Here is a 17539-nt window from a genome sequence, read left to right on the forward strand (position 1 = left end):
TGCTACAAAAACATGGCCACTTTCTTTCAGAGAAAAAACGACTCGTCTCCAGTTCAGGTGTGGTTTGCAATTAAAGGACAACTCCGGCCAAAAGCATTTTTTAATATGTTATTAGTTATGGAAAGTTAAACAAATTAGTAATGTACATTAATTATGGGAAATGCACATTTACTGCTATTTCCCTTAATTTAGTAGATCATGGAAAGTTCAAATTCTCAGAAATTCGGTGACGTCACGAATCAGGGTGTAATTCCAATGGAGTATACAGCAGGGGGCGCACTATATATAGAATTCAATGAGTACCATTAACTATATAGAGTGCGCCCCTGCTGGACACTCCATTGGAATCAATGGCTGTCTATGGAACAGGTGAGTCTGCACATATATACACACTGTACTACTCTCCCATCATCTGCTGAGCAGATGGGGAAGTAGTACCAGGGCATACGTGGCGGCAGCGGGGGGGGCTGGATTGGGGATGGCCCTGGTACTACTCCCCCATCATCTGCTTATACTAAGAGCAGATGATGCGGGAGTAGTACAGTGTATATATGTGCAGACTCACCTGTTCCATAGACTGCTATTGATTCCAATGGAGTGTCCAGCAGGGGCGCACTATATATAGAAGTCATTGGTACTCATTGAATTCTATATATAGTGCGCCCCCTGCAGGACACTCCATTGGAATTACACCCTGATTCGTGGAGTCACTGAATTTCTGAGAATTTGAACTCTCCATTATCTACTAAATTAAAGGGGTAGTGCGGCGCTAAAAAATTATTCACAGAATAACACACATTACAAAGTTATACAGCTTTGTAATGTATGTTATGTCTGTGAAGCGCCCCCTCCCCTTTCCGCGGCCGCGTCATCAGCCGCGATTGGCTGAGCATAACTGTGCTCAGCCAATCGCGGCTGAGCACAGTTGTGACGCGGCGGAGGGGGGGGGGGGGGGGGGGGGGGGGGGGCGGCAGCAGGGATTCTGCCGTTCGTCCGAAGATGACGTTTGGCACAAAATGGCACACGGCCTTCGACACGGATCAGGTAATGTATAATGCACATTACACTCCGGGTACACGGGCGGGGGTGGCGGGAAGGGGGCGATTCACAGACATAACATACATTACAAAGTTGTATAACTTTGTAATGTGTGTTATCGTGTGAATAATTTTTTAGCGCCGCACTAGCCCTTTAAGGGAAACAGCAGTAAATGTGCATTTCCTATAATTAATGTACATTACGAATTTGTCTAACTTTCCATAACTAATAACTAGAGATGAACGAACCTTGAGCATGCTAGAGTCTATCTGAACCCGAACTTTCAGCATTTGATTAGCGGTGGCTGCTGAACTTGGATAAAGCCCTAAGGCTATGTGGAAAACATGGATTTAGTCATTGGCTGTATCCATGTTTTACAGACAACCTTAGAGCTTTATCCAAGTTCAGCAGCCACCGCTAATCAAATGCCGGACGATCGGGTTCGGATGGACTCAAACCCAAACCTGGTTCGCTCATCTCTACTAACATATTAAAAAATGCTTTTGGTCGAACTTCTCCTTTAAGCTCCATTAACATCAAGGGAATTAAGTTTAAATCCCCACCCAATCTGGAGACAAGAGTGGTGCAAAAGTGGCCATATTTTTGTAGCGCTGGATAACCCTTTTAAAGGAGAAGTCCGGCCAAAATTAATTTTTGATATGTTGTTACTTATGAAAAGTTATACAAATTTCTAATGTACATTAATTATGGGAAATGCACATATACTGCTATTTCCCTTAATTTAGTAGATCAGGAAGTGTTAGAATTATCTCTGAAGAAGTGACGTCACGACCCAGGGTGTAATTCCTATGGAGTGTCCAGCAGGGGGCGCTCTCTATATAGAAGTCTATGGGACTTTATTGTTTCTATGGGTTTCTATGTAATGTAATGTAATGTAGTGTACAGTGCTTTATTGAATGAATACATCTATGGAATACTTTGGGGAGCAAGTGTCCTTGCTCCCCAAAGTATTGCATAAATGTATTCATTCAATACATTCAATACACAGTAAGCCCGCCGATCCGCCGCATTTCCGCCGAATTTCCGCCGCATTCCCGCCGATCCGCCACACGCTGATCCGCCGCATTCCCGCCGATCCGGACCATATACATTGAACTACAGCTCCCATCATCTGCTTCTAGTATGAACAGGTGATGGGAGCTGTAGTTGGGTAAGGGATATCACATGCCGCCGGGCGCAGGGGGGAGCCGCTCAGTACACAGGAGCGCTCCCCCCTTCTCCTCCTCCTTCCGGGATAACTTCCGCCTATACCAATGCTGAGTCCCTGCCTGGCCGCCGCTCTCCGCTCTCCCCCCCATACATACCGGCTCCTGGTGTCCGCGCTGATGCCGGGAGCCGGTATATGTGAGCGGAGAGCGGCGGCCAGGCAGGGAGTCAGCATTGGTATAGGCGGAAGTTATCACGGAAGGAGGAGGAGGAGGAGGAGGGGGGAGCGCTCCTGTGTACTGAGCGGCTCCCCCCTGCGCCCGGCGGCAAGTCATATCCATTACCCAGCTACAGCTCCCATCACCTGTTCATACTAGAAGCAGATGATGGGAGCTGTAGTTCAATGTATATGGTCCGGATCGGCGGGAATGTGGCGGATCGGCGGGAATGCGGCGGAAATTCGGCGGAAATGCGGCGGATCGGCGGGCTTACTGTGTATTGAATGAATACATTTATGCAATACTTTGGGGAGCAAGGACACTTGCTCCCCAAAGTATTCCATAGATGTATTCATTCAATAAAGCACTGTACACTACATTACATTACATAGAAACCCATAGAAACAATAAAGTCCCATAGACTTCTATATAGAGAGCGCCCCCTGCTGGACACTCCATAGGAATTACACCCTGGGTCGTGACGTCACTTCTTCAGAGATATTTCTAACACTTCCTGATCTACTAAATTAAGGGAAATAGCTCTATATGTGCATTTCCCATAATTAATGTACATTAGAAATTTGTATAACTTTTCATAAGTAACAACATATCAAAAATTAATTTTGGCCGGACTTCTCCTTTAAGCTCTATTCACTTCAATGGAATGGAGCAGCAAAACTCCACCCAAACTGGAGCTGTCTCTGGAAGAAAGTGGCAACCCCTTTAACTTCGATAGATTTAGAATGAAGCCTTTAAGGCAGTGCTCGTGCCCAATGTACTAAATATTGGGTTTATCAGGGCAATACACATGTGATAAGGTAACTTACCATTCCTCCCCAGAGAGCACATTGATGGCAGATGCAAATCTTACAAGTCCAACAAAATACACTGAGCTTTTCATGATGATTTTCACATCTGAAAAAAAATAAAATAAATAATATATATATAGAAATGCATAGTCGAAAACCTAATACAAGACCTTGCACTGCCATAGTATCTTAATCTTGTAAAACACAATTTTAGTTTTTTTTCCTCTATTTCACATCCTCCTGGGTCCTATAACGTTCTAATGGGTTATGTAACCGTTAGTACATTGTGTGATCACATTTTCTTCTTTGTATATAAAAGGTTTTATTATTTTGTATAGACACCAAGAGTCACTGTCGTGAAATTTCTTTTTTGCACATATCAATAGTTCAGACGATTTAAAAAAAAAAATAATAATTAATTGGGTTTATTAGGCAAATATGCCATTATCTGCATTTAAAAAGAGGATTTTTTACTCACCGTAAAATCTCTTTCTCGTAGTCTTCATTGGGGGACACAGATACCATGGGGTATAGGCTGCTGCCACTAGGAGGCGCTGACACTAAGAAAGAAACAAAGGAAGTGACTCCTCCTGAGCAGGATATACCCGCCCACAGGCACTGAGGTAAACCAGTTTGTGCCAGAGCAGTAGGAGAAGTCAAGAACAGGTAAAGTAGGAATAACACCAAAAACTGAGAAAACTACCATACCGATGAAAAACCCAAAAGAAAAATGGGTGGGTGCTGTGTCCCCCAATGAAGACTACGAGAAAGAGATTTTACGGTGAGTAAAAAATCCTCTTTTCTCGTGCGTCTTATTGGGGGACACAGATACCATGGGACGTCCAAAAGCAGTCCATGGGGTGGGAAAGATAACCGCTAGACAAGAGCGCTTGGCGAGAAGCCACAAAATAGCACCAACACAACCATCAAATAGGAATAGAGCAAGGGTTGATGCCGAATGCGTCAGAGAAAACCCCGACAGGTCCGCGGCAAAGGAAAGCGGGTCTAGTCCCTGGAGCAACGTGCTGCACTGCAGAGTGGGTTGTGGCCTTCCTAGAAGCCAGCAACATGATGTAACATTGAGTCCAACAGAACTAGTAGGCTAGATGTGGGGAAAAAAGCAGACGCCCAGCCAAGTAGGCGACCACAGGCGGCAGGGACTTACTCTGAGGTAGAACAGAAAAAAGGCAAATACAACCATGACGGGAGAGACTGGAAAGTGTTTCGTGGCACCTAGAGGCCTAAGGCGTCAAATAAAGGAGAAAGGACTGAGAGTCTCTCATAGAAGGTGCTACATGAGATGCAGGAGAAGCTGCGTCCCTGACTATGGAGCAGGGAAGAATGGCCAGGCTGGAAGCTCCATAGGCCTAGGAGTACAGTCTTCACTGTGAAGAGAAAGCCATGGCCTATGACATGAGTTACCCCATCTGAGAAACACATACATGTTAATAAGAATAAAGCTTTCCAAGCGTAATGCAGTCCAGGGAAAGAAGGAGAGGGAGAAAAGAAAACCGTGATCTGAATCTTGAGCAAGTTGTCCTGAAAAGAGTACAGTAGTACCAGGTACCCCGCAGTGTCCGACAGAAAAGATGAGCAGAGGAAGCCGGTAGGCTGGGAAAAAAACAACTCTATGGGCTGTTAAAGCCTCAGAAAGGAGGTCGATCATATAAAACACTCCGCTCCAAGGAAGCCTAGAGGTACTCGAGAGCATGGAGTCAAAGAAGAAAACCGTCGAGGGAGGTCGAGGTAAGGCTTATAGGCACGGGAGTTGTCACAGGACAATGGGAACAACAGTTAATACATAGACTAGAGTCCATATGTAGACTAGATCTAGAAACCAACGTCTCAAAGGGTGAGCAGAGACGTTGCTTGAGAAAGGAACCTTATGCGGGATCCAATGGCCACATTGAAGAGATTAGCGGATCAACCAGCTCAACCGGATCCCTAGGCAATTGGAAAGGCGAGAGCCAGATGCATTCTGGTGGACAGAGCAACAGGAAAACAAGGGGACTTTAATGGTTAATGAGAAAAGATGATCGAGAATTGGCAACTTGCCGAACAAATGAAGCCTGGCCAGAATGCAATAGGTTCGGAGACGATAGAGCCTTAGGTAGGGCCAGACATGGGCCAGTGAACAACCCTGTTTGCAAGTAGAGGAAATCTTTAAGGGAGAAGTTCTCGAGGACTCCACATGGGAGACAAGATAAGGGAGGGGGACCGGGAGTCCCATCTGGAGAGCATGGCAGGTCAACAAGAAGACCAAGGACAAGCAAGTCAAGCAGGAGTGCTCATAGAGGCCAATGAGGGCTGAAAACCCACACCTGCCTGTCGGAAGAAGCAATCTCGGAATAACAGTCCTCTGGAGGACTGTAGGATACCTGTTATACTAAATATTCCATCCTCACGGAGGAGAGAAGGACTGCTTGAAGATTTCCTGACTGAGTAGTAAAAAACCAAACCTAGGATAGGGGGGTCATGCACAACAGTGTGCTACTCCAGAGCGTAAGAATAACTGTGTATGCGGGAGCACTGCAAAACCCTGAACTGAGAACAACAATGCTTCATAGTCAAAATGGCCAAAAAAGGACACTTGGAGAAGCTAGACCACAAAGGGACCATACACCTAGGCTTAGGACGGTAGAGAAACAGTACAGGCAGTAAACAGGAATCCTTACCCTGTGAGACTGCAGCTGCCTAAGAGAGAGAAGACTAAATACTAGCCATGTTGGCCATAGGCAGATGCAGAAGGAGAAGTCCTAAAGCAGCACTGTGAGTCATGTAGGCAGTCGATGTCCTACATACACCAGGGGTAGAAGAAACCCTTACTGTTTTACCTGAGGAACCGAGAGGCCTCACTTCACCCAGATCAAAGAGAAGAGGCAATGTGGCTGGTGCTGACCAAGGACAGCTTCCTGAAGTAGAGCACCATGAGACAATAAGAACAAACCTCGCTGAGGGCCATCCGCAGTATAGCAGAGGGGACGGTCTAGGCAATACAATACTACTACTGTTACCAAGCCATACTACTGGGTAACAGCCAGTGAAACAAATGCCAAAACATGGTAGTTATGCCCAGATGAAGGACAGAAGAACCACCCTGACAGTACCAGGATGAAATAGTGACTGTACCTATATGCTGCCGGCCACTCAGAGGACCAGAGTATGACAGTACAACAGTCCAGAGGCAGGTAAAGCAGGGGGTTCTGTACCTTGTGTAGTGGGACACGTAGCAGGATGCTCGGGCTTTAGAAAGGATACGGCCCGAGAGGAATAAACCAAGGTTACACTGCCCGAGAGCAGGTAATGAGACTTGCTAGTGGAAACATACAGAAGACGAAATGGTGTGGTAACAAGTTACCCTATGATGATCCCCTGAAGTGACAGGCACCGATCATGGGAGTCCTACGAGGATGAAAGGTAATATACAGGGTAACACGAGCAGAGTAGCTGCAAGCAGTAAGTAACCAAGGACCAGCATTCAAGAGATACAAATCCCTGGACTGGAAGCAGGTAATGTGCCTGGTCAGACCTGTAAACTAGACAAGCAAACAGAAGCCTACAGGGTGTGCTCTGGGAGCAGGGAAGAGAACAGGACTGTGTCCCAATGTAAACGAGAACTGGACACAAGAAATGCCAAGCATCACCACTATAATGCACTATAATGAGTGGACCTGAAGAAGGTGTATTACATCGTGTAACAGAATACCACAACCTGTGCACACCAAACTACAGGTAATGTAGTTGGAGCCATATCATGCAACAGAGGGCAGAGCTCTGAATCACCTTGTACCACCACCTGGGAGGTGATAACGTGTCCAGTTCTATGTCTCTGACATCATGTAGTAAAGGAATCTATGTCATGAAGATGAGAGGCAGGTCTGAAGCACCGCCCGCTAAGGGGTGATGTGAATGACAGGACATGTGTCGTGCTTGTGACATCCTGTAGCAGAGGGGGTAGCTCTGAGTAACACAGGAACAATGATTGGCAATGGGTGATGTGTCTGGTCCCATAACCTGTATGACCAACCATGTAGCAGACGGTTCTCCTGGTTGGGAAACCGTGTAGCAGAGGGTTCTGCTCAGAGCCCAGATACACCGCCTGGAAACAGGTAACGTGTCTGGTTCCGTGTACTTACCGTGACACCGTGTAGCAGAGGGTTCTGCTCAGAGCCCAGATACACTGCCTGGAAACAGATAACGTGTCTGGATCCGTGTCCTGCTCGTGACACCATGTAGCAGAGGGTTCTGCTCAGAGCACAGATACACCACCTGGATAGCGGGTAACGTGTCTGGTTCCATGAACTTCTCGTGACACCGTGTAGCAGAGGGTTCTGCTCAGAGCACAGATACACCGCCTGGATAGTGGGTAACGTGTCTGGTTCCATGTACTTCTCGTGACACCATGTAGCAGAGGGTTCTGCTCAGAGCACAGATACACCGCCTGGATAGTGGGTAACGTGTCTGGTTCCATGTACTTCTCGTGACACCATGTAGCAGAGGGTTCTGCTCAGAGCACAGATACACCGCCTGGATAGTGGGTAACGTGTCTGGTTCCATGTACTTCTCGTGACACCATGTAGCAGAGGGTTCTGCTCAGAGCACAGTAAGCTCCGTCTAGTAGTGAGTAACGTGTCTGGTGCAGTGTCCTACTTGTGACACCATGTAGCAGAAGGATCTCACTGAGGACACAGAAACACCGTATGGTGATGGGGAATGTGTCTGTGCGTATGTGGTTGGAGGGGAACCAGAATGTGTATATAAGTATTAATGTAATCTTAAATATATAAAATCTGACACAGAGGGGTCAACCAGCACCAAAAATGCTGGATCTGCAGACCAAGGGTTGCTGGAACATTATATGGAACATTGGCCATAATAAAACATGATGCAAGCCATTCTTATATATGTAATGGTGTAATAACCACTTCCACCAGTAGGTGGCAGGAGAAGCTGCTGGGAATAGAACAGTGTGTGTGGTAGCTCTCCCGGGAGAGAACACGAACACACACAGACAGACACGGCAGGATGCTGCAGTCCGCAGCACCCGAAAAGGGTCGGGGCAACCCGGGAGGGGGCGGGGCATCACAGTGAAGGCTCCATAGAGTTAAAAAGATAACAAAAATGGTGATGCTGCGGCCCTTACGGCATCCGAAAGGGGGCGGGGCCTAACGGGAGGGGGCGGGGCATCCCACAGTAAGTCCCAGCAACTTAAGAAAAATGTCAGGATGCTGCGGGCTGCGCGGCTCCCGAAGGGGGCGGGGCCTAACGGGAGGGGGCGGAGCATCCCAGGGTGCAGAATCAGCCACATAAGATACAGGGCTGGATGCTGTGGCCCACGCGGCACCCGAAAGGGGGCGGAGCCTAACGGGAGGGGCGGGGCATCCACAGTGCAGTAGTGCAGGCTCAGCAACCTAAGAAAAATGGCGGGGTGCTGCGGCCGACAGGGGGCGGGGCCTAACGGAGGAGGCGGAGCATCCTCCAGAGCAGGTACTCCAGACATAGCCACAATAGGGAAAAAAGGCGGGAAACTGCAGCCTGCACAGCACTGACAGGAGTGGGAGACCCCTCACTGTACACCCCATGGCACCCAGAGAGGCACCAGTACAAAATAAAATGGAGGAGGGGGCTGGCCTGTTACTGACTGAGGGGAGAGCCACAGAGGTACAGTGACCCTGAGGGAGTGGAGCATGGGGAGATGGAGAAATCCCTATGTGAGGAAAGCATGGCCCGGGGGTTGTCTATAAGAATACAATGGTGGCCTGGGAGGGAGGGCAGGGAGAATATACTCACCAGGTAGGAGCCCATACTCACCATTGCTGTCTTCAGCCGGTGGGTGCCTCACCTTACGCGCCAAGCTCTGGGGGGCGAGGCGGGAAGGGGCTGTGCGGATACAGAGTCCGCAGAAAAGGCGACCAGACAGTCAGACTGATTTGGTGCCATGGTGTCACGTTGCCGGCCGGTGGCAACCGAGGGTAGACAGTCCATCTATATTTATGGTCTGTTCCCTGGTCGCATAGTGGGGGGATCAGGGTGGGTCTAGATTACCCACCGTGCCCAAGAATCCATAGGACCTAGCAGGAAAAAGAAAATCTAACTAACTAAACATAAAGGAAGAAACTGGTCTGGAGAACCCAGACCTGTGTCTGCCTCCTACTGACACTAAGCTAAACTGGTTAACCTCAGTGCCTGTGGGCGGGTATATCCTGCTCAGGAGGAGTCACTTCCTTTGTTTCTTTCTTAGTGTCAGCGCCTCCTAGTGGCAGCAGCCTATACCCCATGGTATCTGTGTCCCCCAATAAGACGCACGAGAAAAGCCTTTTCCCAGGTCCCCCCTCCCTCCTTTCTTTCATCCACTGCAAAAAAAAAAAAAAAAAAAAAATCAGGAAATTGTGACTTGTTGCATCAGACACAACCCTGTCTGTTCTATAGAGAGGGGAGGGGGAAGTAGGGAGAAGGGAGTTAGCCTGAGAGCTAAGAGCAAAGGATTACACAACACAGAGGTTGGTGACAGCGTATTCAGAGGTCAGAGAGTCTGAGGAACTGTCTGAGGAACTGACTGAGATAGAGGGTGATGTTGCTGTACATTAACTCTTTGTTGCCCTGTTTTGGTGTTCTATTTCCATCTCTCCATAGGAGAACAATGAAGACGGGGGGAGAGCTTCAAACTGATTTTTCATGATAAAAATTCATTTTTCGGTTAATAAACCCAATTACAAAGTTTCTTAAAATCTTCTGGACTATTGATTTCTGCAAAAAAAATAATAAAATTCACGACAGTGACTCTTTAACATCCGAACCAGTGACAGGTGAAGTGAATAATATTGATCATACAGCGACAAGGGCTCCTATCAAGTGGTTAAGTACATTTGGTGAAAAGCGAACAGTCAGTTCTTGAAGTCACTGTGTTGGGACCAGGAAAAAATTTGTTTTGTTTTAAAGATCTGAGCAAATGCCTGACATGACGTGGTTAGAACTTACGAAATAAGGCCCATAAAAAACGACTGATAACCAGTGACATGGGTGCCCAGGCTCATTGATGCAAGTGAAGGCTAGCCTGTTTTGCACCGACACACAGAAGAGCTATTGTAGCAAAGGCTGAAGTTAAAGGAAAAGTTCAGCAAAAATTTTTATTAAAGTATTGTATTGCCCTCCAAAAGTTATACAAATCACCTACTGTATATACATATTACGGGAAATGCACAAAGTGTTTTTTTCCCTGCACTTCCTACTGCATCAAGGCTTCACTTCCTGGATAAAATGGTGATGTCACGACCCGACTCCCAGAGCTGTGCGGGCTGTGGCTGCTGGAGAGGATGATGGCAGAGGGATGCTTAGTGTCCCTCCAGTGCCCTATGTCCCTCAGTGTCCCCCTGCCATCATCCTCTCCAGCAGCCACAGCCCGCACAGCTCTGAGAGTTGGGTCGTGACATCACTATTTTATCCAGGAAGTGAAGCCTTGATGCAGTAGTAATTGCAGGGAAAAAAGCACTTTATAAGCATTTCCCGTAATAAAGTGTATATTGGTGATTTGTATACCTTTTGGGGGGCGATAAATACTGTAAAAGAAAAATGTTGCTGGACTTCTTTAACAGTGGCTAGGATGGCAAAGTGGCAGAATACACGGTGTATCATAGCTTACCGAAGATGAGGCTACAGAGCTGCAGAATGGTTAGCTTGCTAATTGTGACTCCTGTCTACTGTCAAAAATACCTACACAAACAGAGATATAGCAGATCTCCCCTACACTACAGCCTATACGTGTGTTTATCCTGAGAAGGGGATATAGTATTGGTCTGATATCACTGGGTTCTAGTTACAAACACCACGCCTATAAAGAAACAACTGAACCTCCATCACTTGTTAACGTACAAAAAATACTTTATTATATAAAAAAGCACATACATAGGGAATCGTACTCCACAGTGAACTGCGACTGAGAAAATACATTAAAAACCAACAGAAAAAACATACAAATGAGGGGTGCTACTGTCAGGCAATGTGTAGAGAGATGATCAGGGACAAAATACAATTCATTGGTATACTACCATAAACCCACCCTAAACCAACTCCATCTTCACAATAGTCATACAAAATGTATTATCTTACCCAAATGGAGGTGATGTACCAGCCGGACAGTTGCCCCCACCCCAACGCACGTTTCGGTGAACAACCTTTATCAAGGGGTACGTGTCCGGCGTATGGGTATTTATATCAGGGCCTTCCAACTATTCAGTACCCCTTGATAAAGGTTGTTCACCGAAACGTGCGTTGGAGTGGGGGCAACTGTCCGGCTGGTACATCACCTCCATTTGGGTAAGATAATACATTTTGTATGACTATTGTGAAGATGGAGTTGGTTTAGGGTGGGTTTATGGTAGTATACCAATGAATTGTATTTTGTCCCTGATCATCTCTCTACACATTGCCTGACAGTAGCACCCCTCATTTGTATGTTTTTTCTGTTGGTTTTTAATGTATTTTCTCAGTCGCAGTTCACTGTGGAGTACGATTCCCTATGTATGTGCTTTTTTATATAATAAAGTATTTTTTGTACGTTAAGAAGTGATGGGGTTTCAGTTGTGTCAAAAATACCTGCAACAGGCATGTGGACATCAAAACTGGACCAAGAAGTAGGCCTGACAAAGGAGGTCTGATCGGATGAAGTTTGCTTTTCTTTAAAGCAACTCTGTACCCACAATCTGCCCTCCCCAAACCGCTTGTACCTTCGGATAGTTGCTTTTAATCCAAGTTCTGTCCTGGGGTCCGTTCAGCAGGGGATGCAGTTATTGTCCTAAAATACAACTTTTAAACTTGCAGCCCTGTGTCAAATTGGCGTGGCCTAGAGTATCTGTGCATTAGGTTGGCAAAGCCTCTCTGTCCCTCCTCCCCACCCTTTTTATCATTAGGGTTTTCTACTATTCATCACCTGTCTGAGCACTGCACATCAGTTAGATTGTTAAAGGCACCTGTGCAGTGTTCAGACAAGTTAGGAATAGAAGAAATTCTGCCAGGGCCATTCCTAATGGTGAAGGAGGGCGGGGAGGAGGGGTGGTGCAAGGTTAGGGCATAGACACTCTAGGCCACGCCAGTTTGGCACAGGGCTGCAATTTTAAAAGTAGTTTTTAGGACAATAAATGCATCACCTGCCGGACGGACCCCAGGACAGATTTTGGATTAAAAGCAGCTATTTGAAGGTACAAGCGGTTTGTGGAGGGCAGACTGTGGGTACAGAAGCGCTTTAAAGGGAACTAATCACAGTAGGCGCACAGTATATATGGGATGAGTGAAGTGGGAGCACGCAGGGATGAACGTCGGAATCCGCGAAGGTTCCTTAGTGTGCACATACCCTAAAGAATGCACTATAGGAAAAAGAAAAGTGGGCAGTGTGATGTTTTAGGCAATGTTCTGCTGAGGTACCTTGGGTCGTGAAATTTTAAGTGGACATGTATAACCTACCTAAACTAAATACACACCTTCACGTGGATAGTATTCCCTAACAAAAGTGGCCTATTTAAGAAGAATAATGTTCTCGGTTAAGGTCCTTTTACACAGGCCAGCACGTTCCAATTGTAAAGAACATGACAAAAAGCTCAGGGTAGTGAACTAGCTTCCAAATTTAACAGACCTCAATCTGACAATCTGAACAATCATATGCGAGTTAAACAGAAAACACAAGTCTGATCTATGGTAGCCCCACCTCACAACATATGGGACTTAAAAGGATTTTCCTGAGGCAGGTCACCACTGCAGCAGTCAGATTGTCTGAGCGTGTTTTGCCTTGCAGTAATCATTGGGGGGGGAAGGAAGGGGGTGGGGGCAGAAGCTGCACGTTAAATGGGCAGCTGCAGAAGATTGGGGAAGGTGAGTATCTGTACTTTTTCTTTATCAGATTTCTAATATATTAATTTTAATTTTCTATAATTTCCATAGAAAACAGTGGAAGATAATGTAAAAAGTGGAAAAGTTGACTATTAATGCTATGAAGGACAACCTACCGATTCTCTTTACAGATGTCGGTGTCTTTAAGTGATTTGCATACATTTTGGTAAGAAGTCCTATGGCATATAAGAGGGTAGTAGTATAATACATGACAATCAATTATAAACTGAAAGATATCTATAAAAAAAAAAAAAATTGCATCACTTACTTGTCCTTCTCATTTTCTTCATGTTTATTAAGACTGCATAACTGTAGTGTGTCAAGTCGCTGAGTAACTTCTTCTGCCCACCGACAGTTTACCAACTCTCTGAGCTGCAATGGAGCTCTAAAACATGAAAAGATTGATCAGTTTTGCATCGGTGGACACGAGCCTATCTGACTGCGAATAACACTAGTCACTACTAGTGTCACGTATATTCTACTGACAACTCTACCATAGCCCTAGTAAAACTTTAATAAAGGATCTATACTTTAGATTATAGGTCTTCAAACAAGGTCTGGTAATATGTTTTAGAGAAAAAGCATTCAATATAGATGTTTGGACATCGAATCAAAATGTAACTAAGGAAGCACTGTGTTTTTTTTTTACTGATTATTAGAAAGCATATGTGACCTGAGTCACTGCTGCCTGTTTAGCTCTATGGGATGCTCAATCGTTCTTTAACAGCCATTCTGCTTTGTTGCAGATTCCAAACCAAACATCTGCAACAAATCACCAGAGGCTGTAACCAAGTTCTCCCTAGGGTTGCATCCAACTTCTCCAGCCACATCTAAAGCAATCAGGTTTGGGGCGAAAACAAACATCCGGCAAGTCTGCTCATCACTAGTCCTGGATAACGCCTTTAACCCAAATACAGAACATAAAGCAAGACAGATTGTAAGATGTACATGATCTCATCATACCTGCAGTGTGGGCACTGGGCTCTTTGTTCGGTAAGCCATCTCTGTAGACCAATCCCGAAAAAAAGAAAAAATTTTAAATGGTAAATAAATTGCATTATAGAAGAAGACTAGGTTCACATTGTGTTTTTGTTTCCATTTATTACATACGTTAAATTGAAAAAAAAACAAAAAAAAAAAAACAAATGCTGCTGTATGTCATACTATAGAAGCCATTTGCCATTGATTTAATATATATATATATATATATATATATATATATATATATATATATATATATATATATATATATATTAAAAAAAAAAAAAAAAAAAAAGGATCGGTGCCTAAAAATATGGTTGACCGTCTTTCTGTATGTTAAAATGAAAGAAAGACACAGAGATAGACATATATGGAAAATGAGGGGAGAACCAAGCCCAAGATGGGGGAAAGTTTTGAGGAGGCACAAATAGTATAGCATTATAATATACGCTAGAATGGTGCACCAGCACAAAGGAACAGTCATGTGCACGTGACATCATTCTAACACATGACAAATGTTACATTACACACATCACATATCAGAACTCCTAGGTCCATCAAGTTTTAGAAGTCTGCACATAAACAACCTTAAATATTGCATTGGTTTAGATTCTGTCAAACCCCATCTGCTATCACAATGGATGTAATAAGATAGTAGGGTATGGAGCCAACACTGTTACAATCGTACATATAATGTAGTCTCAATAGTACAACTAAAAATTCCCTTTAAAACCCATGTCATCTGTGGTGTAAAATCTCAAGCTTCCAGCTGATAAAGCCCAAATCAGGATTTACAAACTTCTTTTGCATTTTTTGAGCAAATTATAAAAGGAATCTGTCAGCTACAATTTATGTTCCAAACTGCTGTCACTGTTAGATTGGGGGGAACATTACATCTTTGATATATCAGTGCTAAGAGTTGAAGAGGCTTTCCTGAGCTCCTGAAGTGCAGCGAGCTGTAATATCTGGAGTACGATGCAATTCTAGCCCTGGTGTGTATAATGCGAAAACATGAAAGATCGCGGTTTGGGGAGTGAACGGGAGAGTGACCTTTAACACCTTCTTAGCCCATGCTTAAAAGGGACCTGTCATCTTGGATGCCGGGGTGAAGCCCCCTATACTTATCCCCCTCTCAAAGTCCTGTCCCCGTCCTGCTGCCGAGAAATCCCCGTCGGAAGCAGTGTGCGCGCTCAACAGAGATGAGTCTAACGCCCAAAAAGAATGACTGGAGCAGTCACTCTTTGTGCGTCGGACTCACCTCTGGTACCCACAATCTGACCCCCCAAAACGCTTTTACTGTCGGATAGCCGCTTTTAATCCAAGATCTGTCCTGGGGTCCATTTGACAGGTGATGCAGTTATTGTCCTAAAAAACAACCTTTAGACTTGCAGCCCTGTGTAAAATTGGCGTGGCCTAGAGTGTCTGTGCATTAGACTTGCACTGCCTCTCCATCCCTCCTCCCTGCCCACTTCACCATTAGAAATGCAACTGGCAGCATTTTTCCTATTCATCACCTGTGTAAACACTGCACATGACCTGGATTGTTAGGCCCATGTCCAATGTTCTGACAAAGGATGAATAGGAAAAATCCTGCCTGGGGCACTCCTAAAGGTGAAGAGGGCGGGGAGGAGGGACAGAGAGGGTGTGCAAGTCTAATGCACAGACACTCTAGGCCACGCCAATTTGGCACAGGGCTGCAAGTTTAAAAGTTGTTTTTTTAGGACAATAACTGCATCACCTGCCGAACGGACTGCAGGACAGATCTTGGATTAAAAGCAGCTATAAGAAGGTACAAGAGGTTTTTGGGGGGCAGATTGTGGGTACAGAGTCGCTTTCAGACTCCGACCAAACTTTCGTTACATCAGGGCATGACCACAACCCATGTAAAAAATTAGCCCTATCCAGGTGACAAGACGAACAGGCTCAGAAGTAATGGGTCAGGGCATCGGCATAGGACAATTTTCAAAAGCATAAATTGCCTTGTGTATAATTCTAAAGTACATCTTACGCCACTGTTCATTCACTACGGCTTTTCAAACCCCTTCCCAGCCTTTTAAGATGCCTGCAAGCAGATCTACATCAACTGATTGCATCTTGTGTGTGTCACAAAATTTATCTATATCGGCAGCACATCTCTGTGCAAACAGGAGATGTGAGGCAGACAGCAATATATTTAAATGGCAGCATGAACGATGCAGTGATCAGAAATGCCGCTCAGCCAATCAAGTAAGTGAGGCGGGACACAGCTGCAGTCAGTGACTGGCTGAGCGGGTAGCTCCACCTGGTGCATCTAGTCTAGTTTTGAGTTCCTCAGGACTTGATGGCTGGAGACTAGCTGGAGACTAGCTGCATCCACTACACACACACACAGAATTTGCTTTATATCTTTGCCTTAGTCACACAGAAGTCACCGCAGGGAAGCCGATGCCGCGGACCATTATTTGAACCGCGGCCCGGTTCCAGTGTACAGCGCCATTCTATCCACGCCGTTCTATCCTAAAGCACTGGAGGTGGACCGTGCCGCCCCCAGTGACGCGGCTCTGTAAGAATCAATGGAGCAGCGTCATTGAGGGGCGAGAGATTCCTCCCACTGGGGGCGGGCCGCCTGCCTCTAGTGCTTCAGCCCCGGCCCAGTACCCGTGGATAGAACGACGCCATACACGGGAACCGGGCCGCGGTTCAAAGAAATGGATGGCGGCACCGGCGCCGATCTATCCATGGGTTATGTTAAAGCGAATGTACTCGATGGTACATTCGCTTTAAAGTCACCATAGTCGATGATTTAAAGGCCAGCACAAAATATGGTAAAAACTGACAAATGAGTGTTTCTGCCTGCCGATAATCGACCCATGCAAAAGGGTCAGGAAAAAAAATTATTCAAAATCACACTATGTCTATGTATAAAAGTGATCTTTTATCAACTGCAGATTGTTCTAAGTGGGCGGGGCTTCACTGCAACATAGCCCCGCCCATAGCGCCACCGTTGGCACGTCCCCTCCATGACGTCATAGGCACATAGGCCCTCCCCCCTCCAACCATTGGAACATGCTGGCCTAAAGGTCTATGTGCGATGACGTCACGGAGGGGCCGGGCAAACGGCGGTACTGTGGGTGGAGCTAAGTGGTGCTGTTGCTGTGAAGCCCCACCCACTTCAGCACAATCTGCAGTTGATAAAAGAGGGGTGACAGTGTCAATAACTGCTGTGCTGCTCATAGCATCCAATAAGATTCCAGCAATTTGTATTTTAAAACAGGACATAAAAAAAACAAACCAAAAGAAAAACAACAAACAACAATCTAATAGTTTTGGGTCGAAGGACAAACAATGTACAACTACTCTGCAGTCACATCTGCTTCTATCTGTGCTACGTTTCATGCCAACTACTATATGAATAAATAATAATAAATAATAAATTATTATTTATTATTAGTGTAGCACCAACATATT

General features: G+C 45.6%; 1 protein-coding gene across 8 annotated transcripts in view; it reads right to left on the reverse strand.

Moving 5' to 3' along the window:
• TRIM37 (tripartite motif containing 37) overlaps nucleotides 1-17539 on the reverse strand; it is a 103423-nt gene that overhangs the window by 73669 nt on the left and 12215 nt on the right. For 6 of the 8 annotated variants that reach the window (XR_011363199.1, XR_011363200.1, XR_011363198.1 and 3 more), the window contains exons 3-6: nucleotides 14075-14115; nucleotides 13380-13496; nucleotides 13228-13287; nucleotides 3251-3338 (exon numbers count right to left, since the gene is read on the reverse strand). Coding sequence is in view for 5 of the 8 variants with exons in the window: in XM_069971220.1 (XP_069827321.1) it covers nucleotides 3251-3338; nucleotides 13228-13287; nucleotides 13380-13496; nucleotides 14075-14115 (306 nt within the window). In the remaining 3 variants the exon portion in view is untranslated. The remainder of the gene's footprint in view (nucleotides 1-3250; nucleotides 3339-13227; nucleotides 13288-13379; nucleotides 13497-14074; nucleotides 14116-17539) is intronic. The other 2 variants (XM_069971223.1, XM_069971224.1) reach the window with 1 other exon arrangement.

Source organism: Dendropsophus ebraccatus, chromosome 5 (assembly GCF_027789765.1).
Source record: "Dendropsophus ebraccatus isolate aDenEbr1 chromosome 5, aDenEbr1.pat, whole genome shotgun sequence".
Taxonomy (NCBI): Eukaryota; Metazoa; Chordata; class Amphibia; order Anura; family Hylidae; genus Dendropsophus; species Dendropsophus ebraccatus.